Source organism: Neolamprologus brichardi, chromosome 11 (genome assembly GCF_056152115.1).
Source record: "Neolamprologus brichardi isolate AB-2024 chromosome 11, ASM5615211v1, whole genome shotgun sequence".
NCBI classification, from domain to species: domain Eukaryota; kingdom Metazoa; phylum Chordata; class Actinopteri; order Cichliformes; family Cichlidae; genus Neolamprologus; species Neolamprologus brichardi.
In genome coordinates this window covers 26,024,244-26,047,503 of record NC_142114.1, presented here as the reverse complement: position 1 = coordinate 26,047,503, position 23,260 = coordinate 26,024,244, and the positions used below count along the sequence as shown (strand labels likewise).

The 23,260-nt window shown below is 40.1% G+C and overlaps 1 protein-coding gene across 1 annotated transcript in view; it reads right to left on the bottom strand.

Annotated features, from left to right (window-relative positions):
- The window catches only part of agmo (alkylglycerol monooxygenase), a 48,153-nt gene that overhangs the window by 16,731 nt on the left and 8,162 nt on the right, over positions 1–23,260 (bottom strand). The window contains exons 4-10 of the mRNA XM_006791829.3: positions 12,853–12,956; positions 11,616–11,711; positions 8,308–8,374; positions 8,037–8,102; positions 6,132–6,211; positions 5,594–5,728; positions 3,057–3,173 (exon numbers count right to left, since the gene is read on the bottom strand). Of these exons, the coding sequence (XP_006791892.1) occupies positions 3,057–3,173; positions 5,594–5,728; positions 6,132–6,211; positions 8,037–8,102; positions 8,308–8,374; positions 11,616–11,711; positions 12,853–12,956 (665 nt within the window). The remainder of the gene's footprint in view (positions 1–3,056; positions 3,174–5,593; positions 5,729–6,131; positions 6,212–8,036; positions 8,103–8,307; positions 8,375–11,615; positions 11,712–12,852; positions 12,957–23,260) is intronic.

Sequence of the window (23,260 nt, the reverse complement as noted above, 5' to 3'; positions counted from 1 at the left end):
ACCAACTTTGGAGGAGAAATCCAATGCAGATTCTCACTGACCTTTCCGAGCTATTTGGAACATACACACAAACAGACTTGCATAAACACAAAGAGTAACGTATGCTCTAATCTGCGTTCTCTAACCTACGGCCTTGGCTAAGGGCAGCCGTTGGAAAGCCATTGTCTCCTGAGGATGCTGTGGGCTGTCAGCTTTGGTTTATATTTCTCTGACACTCAATACAGAGTCTAACAGCCAAATCTCACGGACTGCTCCCATGCTGTAAATACCCAGAGGGCTCGCGCTTGCCAGCACAAAAATCAACCCATCAACAGGATGCAATAAAACTGTATTTCTATACGTTTATCCAAGTCATAACCCATAAGCTGCCATAAGCACAATATTACCAGGAGCCTCTTACAGGAACACAGATACAATAATGCTTTCCATGAATCAGACAAGGAAATAATTTGAGCTCAGTCCATCCGTGAAGGACTGACAGTCTAGGGTGACCTTCATTCATAGTTTATTAAGGCAGATTAATCACTGCAATGGAGTTCAAGGGCTATGGATATCGTTATTTTTGGTAAGCGTATAATGAGAGGAGAATTTTTTTGATATCAAAGGTTGTGTGAACTTATCTGTGTCTGATAACCCGAGAGGCTCAGCAGACCAGACGTATTTAATAACCTAATCTTTTTTTTCTTGTTGTTTGTTTGTCTTTCTATCATCCAGGGGGCATGCAGCTGAGACACTACACTAGAGAGAAATTCCTCCATAAATCCCTAAGTGTCATCAACTCACATTTCATTTCCAAGAGTTTTTAAAGAAACACTTCGTGCTTCTTTTGTCATGGTTATTTTTCAAGTGATCAACTGACAACTTGTAGCAATATCAGCAGAGGTCGGAAATGACAGTTAACATCTGGTAGCACTGTAAGGACTGATTGTGTTATGTTGTCTCTTGCGATGAGCAAATTAACTAATTACCCAGGCCATTATTGACGAAGACTGATCAAACAGGAAAAAACAAACAAACCAAAAAACAGTGCCAGTAACATGTAATAATGAATCAGGCAGGTAGGTAAACATGATTCCTGTTATACTGAACTATTTTAAGGCGAGTGTGTTTCCAGCAAACCATTAAATGGGATAACAAAATAACACACCTGTTAATGTAAAGTAACAGGGACAGCTCTACAAACTACATCATCCAAAGTGACCACACATCTGAATAAAGTAGTCTCAGCATTTTATATTTTGTAGAACTGATTGCACTCTTACTGTATTAGATTCAAATGGGAAAAAAGCAGGGCTTGCTCTACTGTGTGATTCATTAGCCAATGAGCTTATAGTAGCTCTTGATTTTACAGTCAGATCTGCCCCCATGCTCATGTGTCTACCTTCAAAAATCTGAAATGTACTGTGGTGGTAAAAAAGAAAAAAAAACTTTCACTTAAAGGCTCCAAATGGGACTTTATGCCATGAAGCTTCTGGCGTACTGCCTTTGTGCTGATGTTAATGCCTGGCAGTTTGGGAGTCTGTAGTTATTAAGTCAGTTATTGAGAGCATTGGTAACTATTACATGCACTCTTCAACTTTACAGTCTGCGTTGCAGCTGTTCTGAAATACTTCACAATACCACCATCTGATCGTGGGATATCTAGCAGAGTAGAAATCTCAAAAATTGACTTGTTGCATCAGTGGATCCTATTATATTAGCAAACTAATTCAGTGAGCTCTTTAGAACATTGCTTGTAAAGACACGGTGCACTTATTGCTTTATTTCATACACCTGTGGCAATGCTATTGAGAACACCTTAATTCAGAGATTACCAGTGCAGCTCAGTACTTTTGCTCAAATAGTGAATATTTTTGTACTTTTGGTAATTTGCAACTTTGCAACAATTTGGTAACTTCAAAAGAGGGAAAGCAAAACCTGTGTTTGTGCATGTGTGTGTGTGTGTGTGTTTCACTTTTGGTCTGCTGGGTAGAAATGCCCAAACATACTTTAAATGAGAAAAAGTTTTGATGGTCAATTTCCCTCACTGCCTCTAATAATAACTGTTTAAAATACGTACATGTAAAGCATACACACTGGCCTGATGATGATGTAATTGGAGAGTAGCTTCACTTGTTTGAAATAGCCATGTTTTCATGGCTTCGAATTAACACAAAGCACATAAATTGTCCGGCAGCGTGTCTTCAATTGTCAAGCTAAATAAGCAGCTAGCGAACATGTGGGTATAAATACATAAGAGTGACATGATTTATTGTTGGGCCAAGGAGCTCACTTTGTTATTTTCCCTCCAAGTCTGATTGCTGCATCCTGAAGGCTATTTGGTTTGGGAAATGGTTGACTCGACAATTAAGGCGTTTGTGTTCACTGCTGGACCACCAGCTGGTGTTTCGTTCGCCAAAAGGGAGGGGATCCCTCGATGCTGCAGAGGAGGTGTGTGTGCTTGTGTGTGAGAGGTGACCACAACTAACAGAGCCCCATGGAGGTAGCGATCAGGGGGAAAAAAAAGAAAGAAAGAAGACAGGGCATTTTATTTAGAATTTGAAGAGGTTGGGTGTGACAGCACTTTCTGGCTAACCAAAACTGTGCCTGGGGGGAAAATCCTTCCAAAGATAACTGCTGGGGAGGTTCTTTTCTTTCTTTTTTTTCCTGAAGGAGGAGGAAGGGGGTCTTTTGGCTTGTCGGGTGGAAAATAATAGACAAGGTTGCTTTAAAGGGGAATGCTGATCCGTCATTCTGTCATGATGTTAGACACAGCTAGTCTTTTTCTGCTGGCTAAGTAGAGGACTCTGCTCCATTATGGACCCGCCACAACAAACTGGATAACTGGATGAATCAGTGTTGGCAAACAAACACGTAAACTGTCATACTTTGAGGGATTACAGTAGCCTAAACATATCAATAGTTAGTCTAGACTAAGCTACCCCAGATTTAATCCTATATATCTGACAAATCCAACTAAAAAAGGGAATTTAAAGAACTCTATGAAGGGAGCTGAAGTGTCACCCTCCAAATAAAGTTTAATAACAATCACTTTGTCTAATGTGACAAATACATACCATCTTGTTTTCAAACAAATCTTGGTAAGTCTTCAGCACCAAAAGGAAATGTATGACTGCATAAATTTGTACAGGCAGTGACCAGCTGGGATTATGAGGCACTTCCTTTCCGGTAACCTGTGAATGGAAAATAAACATGTTTAATTCCCCGAACCCTGATATTTTTGAACAGTTTCTCACAGCCAACATGGCTTAAATACCAATTTTACCCTGATGGTAACAGTTTTAATGTCATGCTGTCATTTGAATTCAAAACTACTACCCCAAATCTTCTAAAAACAGCTATTATTTCTGACTCAAAAAACATCTGAAGCCATTAACCAGTGACACATTACCCCACATTCACAGAAGTCTGTGAATAGTTAAAATAGTTCCAACGATGATAGAACGTGCACCAAGACTATTCACAGGCTTATTCGCCCACCAACACAACAACAACACGTCTGCTTTATGATTGTGGCATTATCACAATAGTCTAAAAAATTCAGATTGATAATCAATAAATAAATTTTCTCAGATGTTATGTTTACACAAACAAAGTTATAGTCACCTATGCCCACGCAACGTACCCCTGTACAACTGCATGCTTGGGCATTTGAGGCATGTTCCTTAACATTTGACACACAGGTACTGACAGCAATGCTATGCTAGTTTTTAATAACATTAGATGTAGGGTGTTAGGTCAATATAAGTTTTATTATTTGCTACACCTTTGGGATGGCTTATTGGGGTGGCTGTAGCTCAGGTGGCAGAGCAGGTCAGCCACTAATCAGAAGGTCGGTGGTTCGATCCCAGGCTGCCTCCTGGCTGCATGCCAAATATCCTTGGGCAAGATACTAACCCCATGTTTGCCTACTGGTGGTGGTCAGAGGGCCCGGTGGCGCCTGTGTCCGGCAGCCTCGCCTCTGTCAGTGCGCCCCAGGGCAGCTGTGGCTACAATGTAGCTTGCCATCGCCAGTGTGTGAATGAGAGTGGGTGAATGACTGAATGTAGTGTAAAGCGCTTTGGGGTCCTTAAGGACTAGAAAAGCGCTATACAAATGCAGGCCATTTACCATACACCTCACGCTAGTTTGCCTTAAAATGATACACATAGCTCCCATTGGACAAAGAAAAAGACGACTTTAAGGGTACTGTGACATGCAACAGAACATAAACAACAACAGACTCTTTTCACTGTTCTGTTGAACAAATAATGAGCTAAGCGATCCAGTCGTCTCATATTAGGTCAACAGACTGGATTAAAGGAAACCATCTGCAACCACCAAACTTTCTTCTCTAAATGCATGTCACCATTTTGCAGCATGTTCAGATATGTGCATGAATCATTTCCAGCAAATCATCTGAGTCATGCATGACTATATTATTCTCTACCAGTAATGACAGAAACAAAGAAAATGCCATTTGTAGAATGCAATTGCACCCAGTGGCTAACTCTGAGAATATGCCATGTATAAACACTGCATGCTGGTGGTGAAAAACAAAACAAAAGGGTAAGATAAAGATGAGGAAAAGATGCTAAACTTTAATTAAGAAAAACAAACAAACTTGTAAACCCACCCAATGTGCCTTTCTTCAAAAAGACCTTTTCTTACTTTAGTGTCCTACTAGTGGAATTTCAGAACTGGTGAAAATTAGCTTGTTGTTTTCCATTTACAAAGTCATCCAGGATTTATTGGGTGCAGCGGTTTCCCTTAAACACTGAGGAATATCTGAGTCCTTCTGTAAGAATTCCCTGAGTCATTTGACCTGTTTTTCCCTTCTGTCCAAGACAATAAGTAATTAAGCCCTGAGGGCTTTATGGGAATGAAAAATAACTGGCCAATCAGCAATGCCTGTTTCTCATTCAGGGGGTTTCCCAGGATTTTGAGGAACCAAACCATCACATGTGGGTTCCCCGTCAAACTCCCATCCCCAACCCTGTAGATATTCCAGTCTGCTGCTCTGCTTATTCTCAGAGTTGAAACACGTTGAACCCTTTTTCCTCTTTCACTCCCCTCTTTTTCCTCTTTCCTTCACCAGCAGATATCAAGAAGTAGCCGCCTACATAAAGCCTTTCAAGATATTTCAGTTAAGTTCCAGCTCTGACCATGTTTAGAATTACCCTGCTGGGTTTAAAGAGCCAATTTAATCGTAAAGTCAAAGGGGACTTTTTTTTTTTGCAGTCTGAAGCATGAGGGAACTAAATATGCGACACCATCAGCGTTATTTCAAAGCTAACCACCGGGGCATTCAGCTGGAGCCTGTATTTCTTTCTGCATACACACAAAGTCACGCACACACATGCACATTTACGCTAAACTGCAAGTGGTTTTATTCACGCAGACTGTGTTTAAAGACAGTGAAACTAAACTTATTGTGTCGCCTCTACAAAGGCTCTGCAGCTTTTATTTGATGTGGCAGTTTCTTGTAAAACTGGCAGAATATACGAGTCCTTCAATAAGGAATGCTCTGAGTCATTTAGGCCTGTGTGTTGTGTCTGTCAAAATGATGGGTAATGAAGCATGAGGGCATTTTGTCCTTAGAAATGATGCAAACCTTCGGATTGTCATTGTGGTCACCCAGCCGACGTTTACCAGGTTTCCAACTTGGACCGTTGAGGAAAGATGACAGTTTGTTGCTGATAGTTTTGTAGGTTTTGGATTTCTTCCATAAATACAAGTAGTAATGCAACTAAAAGAGAAAAAAAATACAACCAAATTAGACATTAATAAATAATCAAACACTACATTTAACTGATGAATGCTAACAAAGGAACAGCAATAATCCTAGAATGAATGTTTCTATTTTCTTTGGGCAGAACATTGCTCATGCAGTGCTCTGCCAACAGTGATGGCAGCAAAAATAATCATAACATCCACCTGGCATTACATTTTATTGGCCTCTTTCACCTCAACTGGGCAGTTTGTTTAGAGTAGAGTCATAATGTTATGGTTACAAAATGGCCACTCGGCCAGTGAGGGAAACGTGAGCTCACACCTCATCTACCAAAGGTGTTTACACCCAGATGGAGGTGAGCTGCTTGACCAATGGCCAACTTGTGGTAGCCACATCAATGATGAAAGATGAGACTAACCTGCACATAGAGGATTTCAAATCTTTTGATGGGGAAAACCAGGCCGTACACGACTTGGTCGGCTTCTTGAGCAAAGGTACCTGGGGATGGTATGAATAGCGGTGTGCAAAACAAAATGATGTGAATAAATGCTTCAAACTTCTATTCCTGTTATTTATTCTTAAAACTTGAGGTAATACATTAAGGTTTAAAAGTTTAAGATGTTTAAATATCCAACAAAGAAAACGCGTCACCAGAAAGACAAACAGGAAATGAATCACATGTTTCTCTTGTTATTAGCGTCTTCTTCATCTTTAAGCTATTTGTTCCTCCACCCAGCTGCTAAATGCTCCACGTTCACCAGCTTTTCATTGATTTTATCTGTTGTTCACTTGACCAAGACAATAAAACTGAAATGTAAAATGAAAATGAACTAAAAGATGCTAAAACTCTGAGAGGGTTAGTGACAGACAATGGTTAACAAAGGTTAATTCGGCCTCCAGTTTAACAGTGAAAATCCTACTAAGGGAATGTAAAACGCTCCTTTGAGTCAGTATCCTTTGCATAAACTGACTTTTCTTTGAACATATACCCTAAAAACAATAAGGTACTATAAAAACACCAGGAACATCTATTCAACATCTATAAAACCACCATCAACTACAGAGAAGTGGGTTTCTCATGATTTAAACAGATACCCTGCACAGACATTTGTGGCAAACTGTTTTATTTTCATCACTGTAGTCTTTGGTGATACCTTAATTTTTCAAGCCCAAGCATCACAGGTATGTCTGCATGTTCTCAGTTATGTAGGCCACGGTAGTCTTAAGCATTTGAGTTGAAAGGAACAGGAAGTTCATGAAGAGGTTTCACTTCTCATCTGTGATGTTTCTTTGGTTCTAAAAACTGATGGAGTCCCAGGTATTTCATTCCTAGTGGACTGTCAGCCGCAGACGTACGGATACACTTCGTATCCTCAAAGGAGTGCCTCTGAATATTCATATTTTGGACAATGACAACAATTTGAGAGGAGGCCATCTATTTCTACTGTGAGCCATCATTACCAGATTGAAGCATACGACACCAAATATTCCCCACCTATAAGTCACAGTCTTGACATCCCTTTGCAGGCATTTCAACCCCCACTCAAACCTTGAACCAGATGACCTTAACTTTTATGGCCGTGTGGCATGGCAATGTCTCAGACTCCACATCTTTACTCCTGTGAGCATAATGACCCATGCCTGGGTTCACAGCCTCACTCATGTAGACTCACAATCACTCTCAGGACCACCTCCAAAGGGACAACCTCAATAGGGGTCTCCAGTAGTTTTTGAAACTAAAGAAAATCAGATGAGAGGTGAAGTATCTTCATAAACCAAAAGAATTTCAGTTGTTCTGAACTCAAGTAATCAAGACCATCACAGACAGGAGAAACTAACAACACCTGCTAGACTTTCATGGTACAGAAAGTCCATCATACAGAAATTTGATCATAATTAAAGTATTTCACCTGAATGCTTTGAATCTTTGAAGGGAAAGTTCCGATTTCAAATTTTAGAAAAAATCTGTAGAAATACAGTTTCCCGTGCAAGGGTTACTATGCAGTTTTGTGTATTTGAGGTCTGTGTGGCTAAAAATAATGCATGTCAACAGCAGCTATAAATGGTATAGGCAGTGCAAGAAGAACCATTTGCCTTTTGCACAAAACAGATGTGGGGGGCAGCACTGGTGGCATTAAGAATTAATCCCATTGTAGGAATTGTATTATTTTGGAACAGATACAAATGCTGACACAACTCAGTGGTGATCCAGCTGTCACACTCTACAAACGCCATCACAGACTAAAAGTCACACTGTCATAAATAAAGTACATTCACTTGCATCCAAAAGAAAAACAATAAGAAGCAAATACAAATGACTTACCAAATAATCTGTCCCAAATAATCAGAATACCACCATAGTTCTTGTCAATGCAATAAAGGTTCCGCCCTGTTGAGTTTACATTTGTGAGGTTGCTGTATTACTTATTCACATTTTTAAAAAGATATCTGTTATCTCAGTGATATATAAACATTTTCAGAATTAACTCTGATCCATAAAACATCTCCAACATGTCTACTCATTCAATCTTTCAGTCCTTATGCAATGTTTGATGTAAACAGCGTAAGGTTGGATAAAATTACCGTCCTCTTACCATGATGAACTCTGTGGTGTTTTGGAGTGTTCAAGATCCACTCCAGAGGTCCAAGGTCTCTGATTAACTGGAGGAAAGACATAAAAATTAACTTTAAAGTAATAACCACTTTCATTTTCCTTATACAAATTAAAATACAAATAAATCGTCTTTACTTGGTTTCCCAATGACAGCATTGAAGTGTTTAATTTCTTTTTGTCCTTTCTGCTTCGTTTATGCTCCAGTAAAGACAAAATTCAGACAGTAACCCTAACTTATTATTTTCCATCTCCCAGAGAAACCAGAATGAAATAGTTGTTGCTGTTATTGCCACTAGTCCAACTGCCTGTTTGTCGAAACACTAGAATAATCACTCTTCTTCCATCTGGTCCCATTCAGACATCTCAATGTAATGTCTGCAGTCATTAACATCTGTGTGTATGTTGAAAGGCGGGGAGGTCCCAAAACAGAGCCATAGCACCAAATATATATTACTTTACATGCAATAACAATTCTGTTTGGAATGAAGTGGACAGAAAACCCTTTTGCTGCAGTGGGTAAACTCACGAAGTTTCATCTTCTGGAGAGCAGGAATGCTACAGTACTGTAAATGAAGGCAACTGGTATAACTGGTCTGATGGTGTCAGCACAGAAGTATTCATGTAGCTACCACAAAGAAAACTGTCAATGATCACAATGAATTTTCTTGAAAACTATGGATGCTTAACAAACAAACAACATTAAATAGTGGAATGATGAAACTTTATTTGAATTTGAATAAAACTGTTGCCCTAGTGTTTCAATTGGGTTGCATTAACAAAACCATTCCTCTGACCAATGGAAATATCCATCCATCCATCCATCCATCCATCCATCTTCTTCCGCTTATCCGGGGCCGTGTTCCGGGGGCAGCAGCCTAAGCAGAGAAGCCAAGGCCGCCCTCTCCCCAGTCACTTCCTCCAGCTTGTCCGGGGGAACACCAAGGGGTTCACAGGCCAGCTGAGAGATATAATCTCTCCAGCGTGTCCTGGGTCTGCCCCGGGGCCTCCTCCCGGTGGGTCATGCCCGGAACACCTCACCCAGGAGGCATCCTTATCAGATGCCTGAACCACCTCAACTGTCTCCTTTCAATGTGGAGGAGCAGCGGCTCTACTCTGAGCCCCTCCCGAATGGCCGAACTTCTCACCTATCTCTAAGGGAGAGACCCCGCAGGAGGTACCATAGGGGTCGGGTGCATTGTGAGCCAGGCGGCGGCCAGGAGCAGAGGTCCTGGCGGGCCGATACCCAGCTACCAAGACTGGCCGATGGAAATAATTTGGGCAACTCTTTAAATCTAAACTAGTACTAAAAAAAGTTAAATATTCCAGCAAATTGCTGTTGGAAGCCTTACTATAGCTGTCAGAATCACTTTCAAATATCCATAACATCCATAATTACATTTGTTGCCCCGATTAACACACTCAAAAGAGTTAATTTCTCCAATAAATAACATTACTTATGGTGATGTTAGCACAACAACTACAGTGTTGGAAAAAAGACTTTGTGGCAATAGCAGAAAACTCCTGACAATGGTTAAAGACATTGTCACAAACACACACACACACACACACACACACACACACACGGTCTAGTCCAACACCCATAAGGTTTAAACCATCAGGAATACATTTTCTCATTCATTTCTTGTTGGAAGGTACCAAACTGATTCATCAGTGAGTCATTATAGATTAAAGAGGTCACACTGAGCATATTTCACACAGTTCATGTTTCTCTTTTGGTTGCAAGTCATATTTCGATGGATCACATCAGTATGACAGACGGAGAAATGTGCGTGGTTGGACAGAATTTCTCTGCGATTCATTATTTCCACATAATGGCTGCGCCTGGCAGCCGAGCGTGAGAGTTTTATCTTGAATGAAAGGGGTCTCCACCACTTCACTCCAGCTCTGAAGCTGCAGCGAATAGTGAGCCAGTAAATTCTATGACATCAAAAAAAAAACCACCCTCTAGAGAAGGCATAAATTACATCCCTCAGAAAATTGTGACTATTACGACTGTTCTCACTAATAGCGCACTAAAAGATCGAGGGCGTTCCAAATCCATTCATTCCCTCTAACGATTGTGGGGATTGTAAAAGTGATACTCTCAGTCACTTTAAAAGGCAGACAGACTGGTCATGCTTCTGTTTGGAATATTTCATAAAATCTCATTATTTTTTATTGAATACAGGCTCCACTGCAACATGGAGTCCACAAAAGTCTGGCTTAACAGACAGATTAGCACTGGCACAGAGAGACAGACAACTTTACAGATTTTTTGTTCCTATTGATTCTTTAAACAACAACCACATTAATTCAGGTAATACTAATCTGGTAGTGCTACATGCTGCCTGAAAATATTTTATAATTGCATCATAGAGGTATAATACCTCTTTGACTAAACAATGAAGTTGCAGCCATGTTACTGAATTATGCCATTGAATAATTGACAAATAAGTATTTTTCCAGACATTATGTCACCATAGATAAACAAAACTTTGATATTTTGGATATAAACTGATGAAAAACTACCCTGAATTGAAATCTGCAGAAGAATTCCCCAACGGTAAGGTGATTGTCTGCCAGTTCTCAACATCCAATGTCTATAGCCAGGTGACCACTTAATGTCTATTTAGATAATGCTTCTAAATAACTGCTCAAAAAGGCATTTAGAAGGCATTTAGAGTCTGTTGTAGAACCAAATATAACATGCAAAACTGTTTCCTTTCAGCACTTAATTGTACCTCATTGAAATTTCGTTATTGTTAGAAAAGGAATTCTTACATATCTACTAAAATATTTAGCTTCAAAGTAACAGCTATTCTTACAGCTGCAAACAAAACAATTTAAAAATATTGCAACTTTAACTCTGAAGGCAAACGTTCTCCTTTTTGGGAATGTTTCACTTTTTAAGTTTCACTACTCCTCAGAAAGTAGGTAGCCGGTGTTTGCAGACAACTCTAGATCTTCCATGAAAAATGACTAACACAGTTTGATGATGACATACATCCAGAGTCAGTAATGGTTTAGATTCAGTTTAAAGGAAAAATATATATACACAAAAACATAACAAGTGAGCCGTTAGGATAGTGATAGCCGTTTTTATAGGAAAATGCCACTCCAAACCTTTAAACAGTATCAGTGTCATCTTTAAAATACACACCTAGTGAAAACGTAAGCAAAGAAAATGATCAACTACCGTGGGTTAGTATTAAAATCAGGCCCTTGTTTTGGCATTTTTTTACAGAAAAAAAACACATACACTGTTGAATGAGCCTGTTTGGCATTTACCTCAGTATGGATCCAGAACTGGTAGAGCAGGTTTAATTGTATGTGAACAGCGAATATGGATGGAGGTACAGCCAGAGCCATCGGCAAATAGAAAACCTGAAGAAAGAAAGATTTCAACAGAAATCTTATGGAACCAGAGTACAATGTGACAGGGTCCCAATAACACCTTTTTATTGCTCCAATAAGGTGGAACTACAAGCCTGTTTTTGCTAAATGATGCTCAATGATGCTTTTATTATTTTCCTTACTGACTATGTTAAACAAAAGTAAAACAATCCAGGTAACAATGTCCTGTAGGTTTAAGTGTTTATTATTCAAAATTGAATAAAACTCTTTCCACAGTCAGAGATTTGAGTCTTGAAGCTTTCAAAGATTTAAGTGAAACACTTTAATATTTCTATTCCATCTATTGTTATTTATTTTAATTTTTAAATGTAACGCCAAATCCCAATAGTCAGTTGCCTTAAAGTGCTTTATATTAGAAGTTATATATTAGGAGTCCATTTGTTAGGGACATATATTGGGCAGATTTGGTGGTCAAGAGTCTTTACAGCAGTTGGATTGCACTTGAGTAAATGAGTCAAACTCCAAGTCCACTGTGATCAGAAGAATCAAGTTATCTAGTACCAAAGTGTGACTAGATTTCTTTTTCATTGTTTTTGGACAATGAGGCAGCTCCATGATGCAGAGAAATAAAAAAAAAAACCCATCAAGTTTTGGATATGCAGACAATATTTCAGTCGTTCATCATCCAATGTTTCCCATGAAATTACACTGTATTCTTGTTGTTAGCAATGGCACTTGATGCACCCAGGCTTAAATTAAAAACGTACGTCACAATGACATCAACTGACTCTTCAGTGACGTCTTCATCTCATCAACCTAAAACTACTGCTGGCACTGGTGGTAGTCCATGTTCTACATTGCAGCTGTACAGGTCTGCACCTGGCACAGGTTCTGTTTAGAGTGGCCCTCCAGCTCAGAGCAGGTTTCTACACCACAAGCAGTAAAAGATGCAGTCTGCTACAGTGGACTTGGAGTTTGACTGTGGAATGAGAGACTCTTTGGAGATAGCTAGTTACTGTAGTTAGCCGAATCTCGTCTTTTAAATTACAACTGTCTAATACTGTAACTTATGATTGAATGCAATCATGTTGTTCTATTAGAAAAAAATCTGTGTGTTTAAAACAAAGGCTATCACTTGAAACGTCCTTTAAAAGAATGAATATTGTCTTACCCATGAGGTAAACGGCTGGGTGACAGATTGTCTGAGGGCAGTGGTAAGGTTGTAGTACTCTGAACTGTGATGAACCTGGTGAGCAGCCCAAAGGACAGCAACCTCTGAAGAGCAATCATACACACACATTGTTAAAGATTAGACAGCAGCCGTGTAGCCCTCTATATACAATTCATGCACTAGCCTTAAAGCCTCTCAGTATAACAAATGATTTATGCCAATCAAACCCTGCCCAATCCCCAAATAAGCAACTATACACTTTTAGCCCCAGGAGGAGCCATTTTAACCTTGCTTCTGGCCAGCTGTGAAGAAAACCTGAGACCTGAGCCTTGCTGGTCATAAGGGGGTAGGGATTTCAGGCTATTATGACTATGGGGGTATTTGGCTGCAGCTGGTTAGCGTCCAGCTTGATGTCCCAGTGCTCCAGTTTACATTCCTCTGCTGTGTTGTGATACTTGCTACATTAATATCTGTGTTACACTTCATTTTAACATCCAAAGGGAACATGCTTGTTAAGTTTCACTGGATCTCCAGACCATTTCCGGACCACCCCGTCTGGTCTGTGCTTTTTGGCACCTCCTGGCTACTTTGGCTTCTGCTGCTGTACAAGGAGAATAGTAACCTTCAAATACTTCAGAACCACATAACCCTATATGCAGACTATATATGGTAATATATTCCTTACAGTAAAAGCCCCAGCAATTAAATTAGGTTTGAGTTTCATATGGCAGCCTTGTTGTGTAATGCGATTACATTTGAGTTAAATCAGGCATTAGGATGTGTGAATGGTCACAATTGGGTGGTTGAAAATTAAAAAATCTCAGCTTAGAATTGGCTCAAACGACACTTTATATTGTTTTTGTTTTTTATTATTATTCATCTAAATGTTTTCTCATCAAGACATTTGACACTTGAGAAATGCCCATATCTTTTCTGTCTAGGTTTGCCAACTCTTTGGAATTCCTAGGACTACATTTGATTAGTCAATCTTCATCTAAGACTTTGACAGCCTGAAGCCTGTCACAGCTGACGCAGATGGCCAAATTAGAGCAGCAATTAACCTGAGCATGCCCCTAGTGTGGCTACAATGCAACCTTCACACAGAATAGAATACTCAAATCAGGAACCTTGTTGTTAGGCAACTTTGTCAACCACTTCATGACCACCCCTGAAGTGAAGGAGGGGTGGTCATCACAGTCCAGGCTTAATAAAAATAAAATAAAATACAAGAACTTCCATACTAACATGTCCAAGTGAAATTAAAAATACGGGTTGTAAAATTACCCATCAATACATAAAGTTGTAAATCAATATTTGACAAATCTGCTCGTCATTTACGGATTGGTTGGTGTTAGCCATGACTTGCTTACAAATGACTAAAGAATAAGCATTACATAGAAGCTACAGAATCCTACTAAGGATTTCCAAGGACCAGATCATACATGAGAACACCATATAAAGATGAAAGCTGTGAAGAAGAACCCAAGAGCATCACGTTTTGCAGGTTGCTGATATTGATGTTCATGTGTTCACTGTACAAACCAATTAGAACACTGTTAATGGAAGGACACCACACAGGAAGAGACACTTCGAGGACAATGGTTTATGAACAGCTCAGTGACACCTTTATAGAAAAAACAAAAGAAAATGTTGACAAGTTTAACTCTTCCTTGCTCTCCATTTCACAAATTTGTGAGTTTTATTAAGGCCACCTGAACAAACAAACTGCTGAAAACCTAAGGAGAGTGGTAAGAGAGCGGAGGAGCATGGTGATCTGTCCTAACACATTTCTAATCAGTGACAGTGAGGCAGAATTCAGTTTCAGAAAACCTCAAGTGAAAAAGTCCACACCACTCATATTTAACAGGGTTATTGCTGGACTTCAGCAGGTGTGAGAATAAATGTCACAGACTGTTTTTGGAAGTGTCATGTATCGTGTTAAATGCCATATTTTGGATTGACTCAAAATGGAAGCAACAGGGTTGGATTTTGTTTCAAACTTTATTAAACCCAAGTGTCACTGAAATCTGCTGATGAGGCAGAGAAGAGACGTGTGGGAGGAGAGGAAGGAGGAAGGAGAGTGACTGAACTACAACAGTCAAGCACAAAAATTATGATATTTCTTCCGTTCTGAACCATAGGGTATTCAAAGATGAACTGTCCTGCTAAGAGACATATTCAGAGGATAAGCCAGCCTTTGTTCAATTCCAGCAGCCTGAAGCTCTTGCTTTTTTTCATCTAACTGGAGTCATGCTTGGCGGGGTTCAAGACTAAGGGCGGCTAAGATTGATGTTTGTTGTCATTGATAGGAAGTTGGAACAGCTAAGCTTCACTGCAAGCCCATGTCCTCATCTCTGGACTCGGCGGGACACTGCATAGTTTGGCAGGGTCTATTCAGGAGGGAAGCCCCGTTAATGGTGAGAACCAGTGCCACAGAGCCCACGTTCCCAGCAAGAGCACAGAAATGCTGTGGACGGCCCTTCCATCTGTCCTCCAGTGAGCCTTAAATCAGGATTTCTAGGGAACAACAAGGATGAGTGCATACTAATCAGGTGATGGACATTTATGACACTTTTTTACCACACCCACAGGAGATACATGTTTGTGACTGTCAGTTCCCCAGTAAACTCGGGAAACCTAAATGTGCCACTGCTTTGCTCAACTGTTTAACCCCTAGTGCATATCAGTGTAACTGCAGGTACCAAAAGCAGTTGTAATCTTATTTAGTTCATTTTATTTATTGTCAGAACGTACAATATTAGAGCAAAAACAACCTCAACAACCAGACAATCCCTTATGTGAAGGCACTTGGTATAAATGGGGTGGTAGTATCCCCCACCCCAACTCCAGCAGAACCAGTTACAGGGAGAAACAATCAACTGTCACAGGTGTGAAATAGATGGGTAATAAAAGGGTAGCATTTTTTTTTTTTTTAAATGTTACGATTGTGACATGCAACAGTAGTTTCACTTATGTGTGCTTATGAGTGTTCAGTACATTGGAAGTCTGAGTAGGCTGAACCTATAGCAGCACAACTAAGAGATGGCTCAGGGTCACCTGGTTCAACCCCAACTAAGCTTTATTAAGGGTTTTAAGCCAAATTGTAAAAATCAAAAAGAGGATCTCTGTCTTGAACCCAAACTAGCAGATATTTAAAAGGGGCCATTAGCAGAAAAGCTAAAGAAACTAAAAGATAAAGCAAAACTTGCAATAACTGGAGGGGGGGGGCATTTCTCCTGAAGCTCGCTCCTCTTTTCTAAGACACTGCTACCACATAAGTATGGCCACAGCACATGGTTCGTATGCGTTAAAACTAAATCAGTGTTCAGGTTTAATAACTACTCACCTGATGTGGTACCCCTCCAAAAAACTAACAAACAAAACAAAACAAACCCCCCCCCCCCCAAAAAAAAAGACTTACTGGGAATAAAGGCACTTTTGAACTCTGAAACGTTTTTCTAAAAGATTTTTGATTAATTACTTAACTTAAATTTATTAATGTAATTTAAACAACTCACAATTTAAGATTAAAAATGGAAATGGATTTTGGGCTCTTTGCTGCCATGCTAATGGAAGCCTGCTAACAGACTGAGAATAGAAACACTTAAAATGTGATGTTTAATAGGTTAATAGGTAAGCAAATGCTAAAAAGGTTTCAACTATGGCATATTTATACCTATTAGTGCAATAACTAACGGGCACTAAAGACCAAATATTGCTCAGGATGAAAGTCTCGAACTAGGAAAGTATTAGAGGAAATTTTCACTTGGGTCAGGGTCTCAAAGTCATAAACAATCCAGTGTGTGATGAAGCCAATTTTAATAACACTCACTCATGTCATTTTATTTGGGAAAGAAAGTGTGATGACAGAGTTTGCCTTCTAAAGTCATGTGACCCTGAGCAGGAGCAGAGGAAGTCCGAACAGCTGGCTGTCACTGGGGACCATTTGTGACCTGGAGATTTATTCTTGTTCTTCTCTGTTCACAAAAGAGAGATTTCTAGGCTAAAGAACAAACTCACCACATACCACACAACTGATTTCCTTTTCCTCCTGTAAATAAATCACTTAAAGCTCAATATTGTGGACACACTTTTTTTGTTACAACCTAGAGTCAATTGTAACAAAATGGGGGTTCATCCGGGATAAAATACCCACAGAATCCCTTTACTGTAAATGTTCATGTTTTTCTTTTCATTCATCTTTTGAACAGTTTGTTCTGCAACATTTTAAACACTGCAGCAGCAGAAACTTACTGTCCCAGTACATGGGCTCAATTGAAGAGATATTGCAGGACGTCTACGTTATAACTTTTTTTAGAATCATTATCTGGCACGTAATCAAGGTCCATAATAATGAAATCATAATCAGTCATGTACTGTGACTAGGTTAAACTTTGACACGGCCTGTTTATATCTATCCAAACCATGTCAGGAGCAGTGTTTATATAACCAGAGTCATGTAAACACAAGAGCCAAAGTCCAATTGAGATCCATAAATTTAGCTCTAGTCAAGGCCACCACCAAGCCCCTACAAGTGCCAATTTATACCTTGAATAATGCTTCTATAAGAAGAAAATATGACTAAATAAAAGAAAAATAATCACCATAGGAGTAGATCCAAACTGACACTCTTTTAACCATATAAAATGCTTTTACAGTTACATCAATTAGATGTCTAAATCGTCACCCGCGGAGACAAACACTTGGCAGTAATAAGCAACATCCTTCAGCCATCATGTGCAGCCCTCTGAGTGGTGGGCTGCCCTGTCAATCACAGGACTAATGGGCTGTGAACAGCTCTCCAGTGTTTGGATTGGAGGACTCTTGGATAGGGTGCCAACCCAAACAGCAACGCAGGGCTCAGTGGGATGGTCGGCCAACTCTCCTCCATCTCTGCCATACTTCATGCTGTCCACACAGTTCAGTCACACACTCTAAAGTAAACACACTAACCCTGGTCAGGCCCACTTGCAGCTCTCCCAAACAGGGTGTAAAAACTATGCAAAGAAAGTGACAGGAGAAATAAAATTGATTTTCTGTTTAATTTTGTTATATCAACATTGTGCTTTAATTGATCATATTTCCACGTCCATTATTTCAGTGTGCTGAAATCCAAAGCACCAGTTCTTTGCCCTCCCTTTTATTGCTTTCTGTTGCAGACCCAACATCAGAATCCACCTCTTCAGTTCCCAGAGGTTTACTGAACTGTTTAAAAAGTGGTGAAACACTGTTTAGCATACACCTTTCCCAGCTTCATTAAAATGCCTTGGTGGCATCAAATTAAAACTGAGTACATTATAAAAATGTAATTTTGGTTTCAGCATTTGGTAAATGGCCTGTATTTATATAGCGCTTTACTAGTCCCTAAGGACCCCAAAGCGCTTTACACATCCAGTCATCCACCCATTCACACACACATTCACACACTGGTGATGGCAAGCTACATTGTAGCCACAGCCACCCTGGGGCGCACTGACAGAGGCGAGGCTGCCGGACACTGGCGCCACCGGGCCCTCTGACCACCACCAGTAGGCAACGGGTGAAGTGTCTTGCCCAATGACACAACGACTGAGACTGTCCAAGCTGGGGCTCAAACCGGCAACCTTCCTATTACAAGGCAAACTCCCAACTGTTGAACCACGATCGCCCGCAATTTGATATGTTTCCTTTGTAAAACTTCCCATTAAATACAGAGTTCAGATATATTTAGTTACATTTTATTCAGCTAGCAGGGTTATGAATTTCTAAGACAAAAACATTTACAGTTGAACCCATTTCTAGTTTTTAGTATATAATGAGAGTTTAAATGACATTTATAATGTCCAAGTTTAAAGAGAAATTTCAATTACTGCTTTGCATGTGTATGTTTCAGGTAATCAGACCCCATTCACATGAAAAGAAGAGACATTTAAAGAAAAAAAAAAGACTCCTGCCTTTGATTTTATTTTTCATTTTAAATGTTACATAAAAAGACTATATCCAGCAAATCAAATAAAAACAATAAATGCTGAAGTAATGTCTTACCACTCAAGAACAAGCAATGTAGTAATAGTGAAAAATTTAACAGGAAATGAGAAAATCCTACGTAAAAATGCAGGTTTGGTTAAAATTCAAAAGTAAAAAAAAGTTTTACTAATCTATCCTCATATTCATTTTTCACATTCACACTTCATCTCTCCACTCAGTGGAAGTTTGTCCTCAGCTTTGTCTGCAGCTGAAATCACCTCTTCTGTCAAAACTGTTGACAGAGGGAAGTCTGTCCATGCAGCGAGCAGAGCACACGAGGGCAGCAGACAGCCTGACTCTGGCCTCTGGTGAGCTCAGCGACCCTCTCAGTGATCATAACACACACTTCTTTTCCACACTTTGGTTAAAGCTGTACATATAGGCACTGTGGATATTATCTCTTTGTGATGTGTAGGGTCAATCAGACCAGTTTTTCTTGGTCTTATTCTAAAGTTCTTTCCCTCTTAACGCACACAGAGCAGACAGTATGAGCAAAGAGGCCTATAGATCACTGTTGATGTTATCTTTACCTCCCATGAGGCCTTTCACTTGCTCTGTTCTGCTTGCGTGAGTGAGACTCCCACATCCTGACCAAACCGTACAGACAGAACCAGCAAACCAAGCAGGAGTCCAGATTCTTCTGTTGGCCCTGCAACCTGCACTAGGCCAGGAACTTGCTGTCAGAATAAAGATTTATGAAGACCTGGCTGCCTGGGGGTCTTTTCAAGGCCCAGACCCTCTCAACCTTGCCCCACAGCCAGAAGGTGCTTTCTTTAAACAACATCCACACCGCCCAGCTCTCCTTTGGGATGGAGGACAGTGATAAGCACATCTGTTTGTCTCCACAACTGCTGCTGTCTGCAGGGCTGAATGACAGTGTGTGTTTGGACACACCGGCAGAAAGTTAAAGTTAGGTTTGTTTGTTGAGTTGAGTTCAGGTTATCTACTGGGATTGCAGCTAAATTTAATTGTCTGTATGAACTAATAAATCATCCATTTCCTTGACTCTAAATCATTTTAACTTGTATGTTTAAAAAAATGCCATCAAGCTGATGCCTCAGCTGATACTATGTGACACTGGAAAATGTCACATAGTATCAGCTGCAGTGGTGAAGCTGCATCATATTGGCTGCTAAACCGCAATCCATGTTGAAACCTACCTCTGCCCAGCTTCTCCTCCTTCTATGCTGCATCAGACCAAAACAATTTGTTGCCACTGACCAACTAAACAACACCACTGTCTGGATATTGCTGCTTCTGATTTACTGTGCATGCAGAGAAAGTCAGAGAGGGCCCACATCAGAGGCATAATGACAAATATAAGGAGGTAAATAAAAATCTTTAACTATAATGGTCTTCTCTGAACCAAAAGCAATGATTAACAGGGTTAATATTATGTGCGCAAACATTAAAATTGATTAACCAAAATTTGTTTTTTTTTAAAGTACTCCTATCTAATTGTCACCGAAGGTAGAAGATAAATAATCCTGTGTCCACTTTATATAGTTTAGTTCCTTTGCTTTATCATGGATGAATGTAAAGTGCACTACTTTATAAGGATTACAACATATACAACTGAATTTTTAGTGCTACTTCTTATCATATTTCTGTTCCAGCTTGGATGGTAAATGGCCTGTATTTATATAGCGCTTTACTAGTCCCTAAGGACCCCAAAGCGCTTTACATATCCAGTCATCCACCCATTCACACAAACATTCACACACTGGTGATGGCAAGCTACATTGTAGCCACAGCCACCCTGGGGCGCACTGACAGAGGCGAGGCTGCCGGACACTGGCGCCACTGGGCCCTCTGACCACCACCAGTAGGCAACGGGTGAAGTGTCTTGCCCAAGGACACAACGACCGAGACTGCCCAAGCCGGGGCTCGAACCGGCAACCTTCCGATTACAAGACGAACTCCCAACTCTTGAGCCACGATCATGAATAATCCAAAAATACTTTAATCTAGAAATGCACTAGCCAGTATTTTTTTAAAAATCCAGTTAAAAATGCCACCATACAGTGTTTACCAATTCCACTTCTGTGCTGTTAAAATCAGATTAAACTGCCCTTGTCTCAAAATACATCACTTTGTGGAAGTAATGATACCATCTCACAGGACCTTTAAGTGATGCTCTGATGTTTCTGAGCTCTGTGAGCAGCAGCAGTTACTGTGGTGAGACAACTGCAGCATAACTCCATTACCTCACATATAATCAGAGTACAGACAGCTGACTAGCTGATTAATGGCTTTACTCTGGCAGGCATGCCTGGATATAGATGCTGCCCAAGAGCAGAGCTGCTATTAGTGGCACTCGCGATATGAGGTTAGAATAAACAGAATCAACAGTGCTGTCAACAACATGGCCGCATCTGAATCAAGCTGGCCTGCTGCTCACCCAAAACCATCTGCGTTCAGGCTGGTTCAGAATAGCAGCGTTTTTAACATATATAGTGCGTCTGCTGCTGAAAGAACTGAGGGGAGAAGGAACCCAAAAAAAAAAAAAAAGAGCGGGGTTAAAATGGGAATCTGTTTTCTATTCTTGTCAGTCATCAGGTTATTGAATCAATGCGTTTATAGAAGGTGGCTTCTATGGCTGCTAATAGATAAACTAGCGGTTAAATGTTTACCAAGGGTCATATTATTTCAGAGGCCAGAGGAGTTCAATTTTCTGGAAATCTGTCAGCAATTGAACACTTACATTTTTTCTTTCATGAAAAGATAGATAAACATTACGAAGCAGTACCAAGTAAAGTTACAGCATTGATTCGTGAAAATTCTGGCATTAGCAATGTGATCAAGCAAATACTGATATCGGGAGTTAGCATAAACAAACACTTCATTTGAGCCTGTGTGTGCGCAAAGGTCATTCAAATGTTTGGAATTCCAGATTTGCCTCGACTTTAACCACAACGGGTGTTTTCCTAAGCAGAATCACACCAAGTGCCAAAGGCCATAAATACAGTGTAGTAAAAGGCTTTTGCCATTTCTTTTGTGAATGAGAATCCCGAGTTTCATCCAGCTCAAATTAAAAAACAGAGCTGGAGACTGAACCGCTCAGTCTTCTTTAATTTGCTGTTATCCCCAAGATCAGTGTCTGGAAAGAGCAACATCAAATTAATAAGGTCTCCTTAGTAAAGATGGCATCAGCACAGACGACTGCTGCCCTTCCAGTTATCTTTGAATCATCTTTTCATGTGGAAGTCATGAGGGGGAAACTATGAAAATATCCATAAAGCTGGTCAAACAAAGTGATATTTCATGCCGAGGCGGACGTTTCCAAGCATGCGGTTGGTTCTTCTAGCATTTTTCTATTGTGATCTTTTTCTTATTATGCAATATTATGTGTTCTGTCTTATTCATTTGGACACTACAATTACAGTTGCAGTGTTCAGATTGTTGAGGCAACAAATGGCAACAGTGCTCGTCTTACATCCATTTCATTCTTCAGTGCTTCTTTATAGGAAACATGCCTCACTCACATTGGAACATTTTGGTTGAACCTTCCTCTGGAAGAAGCTGGAGGTCAGAAAATGGTTGCCCAAGATGACCTCGCCTGACCAGAGTGAGGAGTGAGGACCATGCCGGCCCTGTCCTGTGGTCAGGGACAGCCACTTCCCTTTGGTAACAAGGGAAAAAGCTTATATTCCTGAGCAAGCACTGCACCAGATGACTATCTGCAACCTCGCAATCTTCCATAATAACAACCCAAAGAGGCAGGAGAAAGAGGAAATGAAAGTAAGTGGAACATTTTTGAGACATAAAACTGATTCTGCAGTTCAAAAATAAAATAATTCCAACCGAACACACCACAGAGATATGTCACAGTATTGGCGACATTCCTCTGCATCATGTGACACCAAGAGGACTACAACAGTGGGAAAACGTCATGAGATCGCCTTTCAGGTGTTATTGGATGTTATTCAGCAGACAGAATACTTCTTAAAATCAGTGAATGTTACTTAACTCAGTTTTCTTGGATTGTCAAAACAAAAGTCTGGAGTGTTGTGTACATGATAGATGGACTCTGCCCTTTTCCAGTCAGAAAGTTGATCCTTGCCCAGTATTTCTTTCCCCAGATCAGGTAGTGGTTTGGATTTATTCTGTCCCAAAAGCTGAACTGAGAGACCCAATTAATAGGACTGCCAATCCCTGCCTCAATGATTTACAGATACTTTGATTGAATCACCGGTGAGCATCCAGACAACATAAAAGCTTATCATCATCAATACAGCTGCTGAGCAGCTACACAGATTTTCTAATTTTTCAAATATGATGCAATAAATTGACACAAGCTGATGTTTTTGTATTCATTAGCCAAGTCTTATGTTGCAACTTTGGCTTTTTGCAGATTCACTTGTTTCTTTTAAGTTATTAAACTTCTTCTTTCATGCATTTC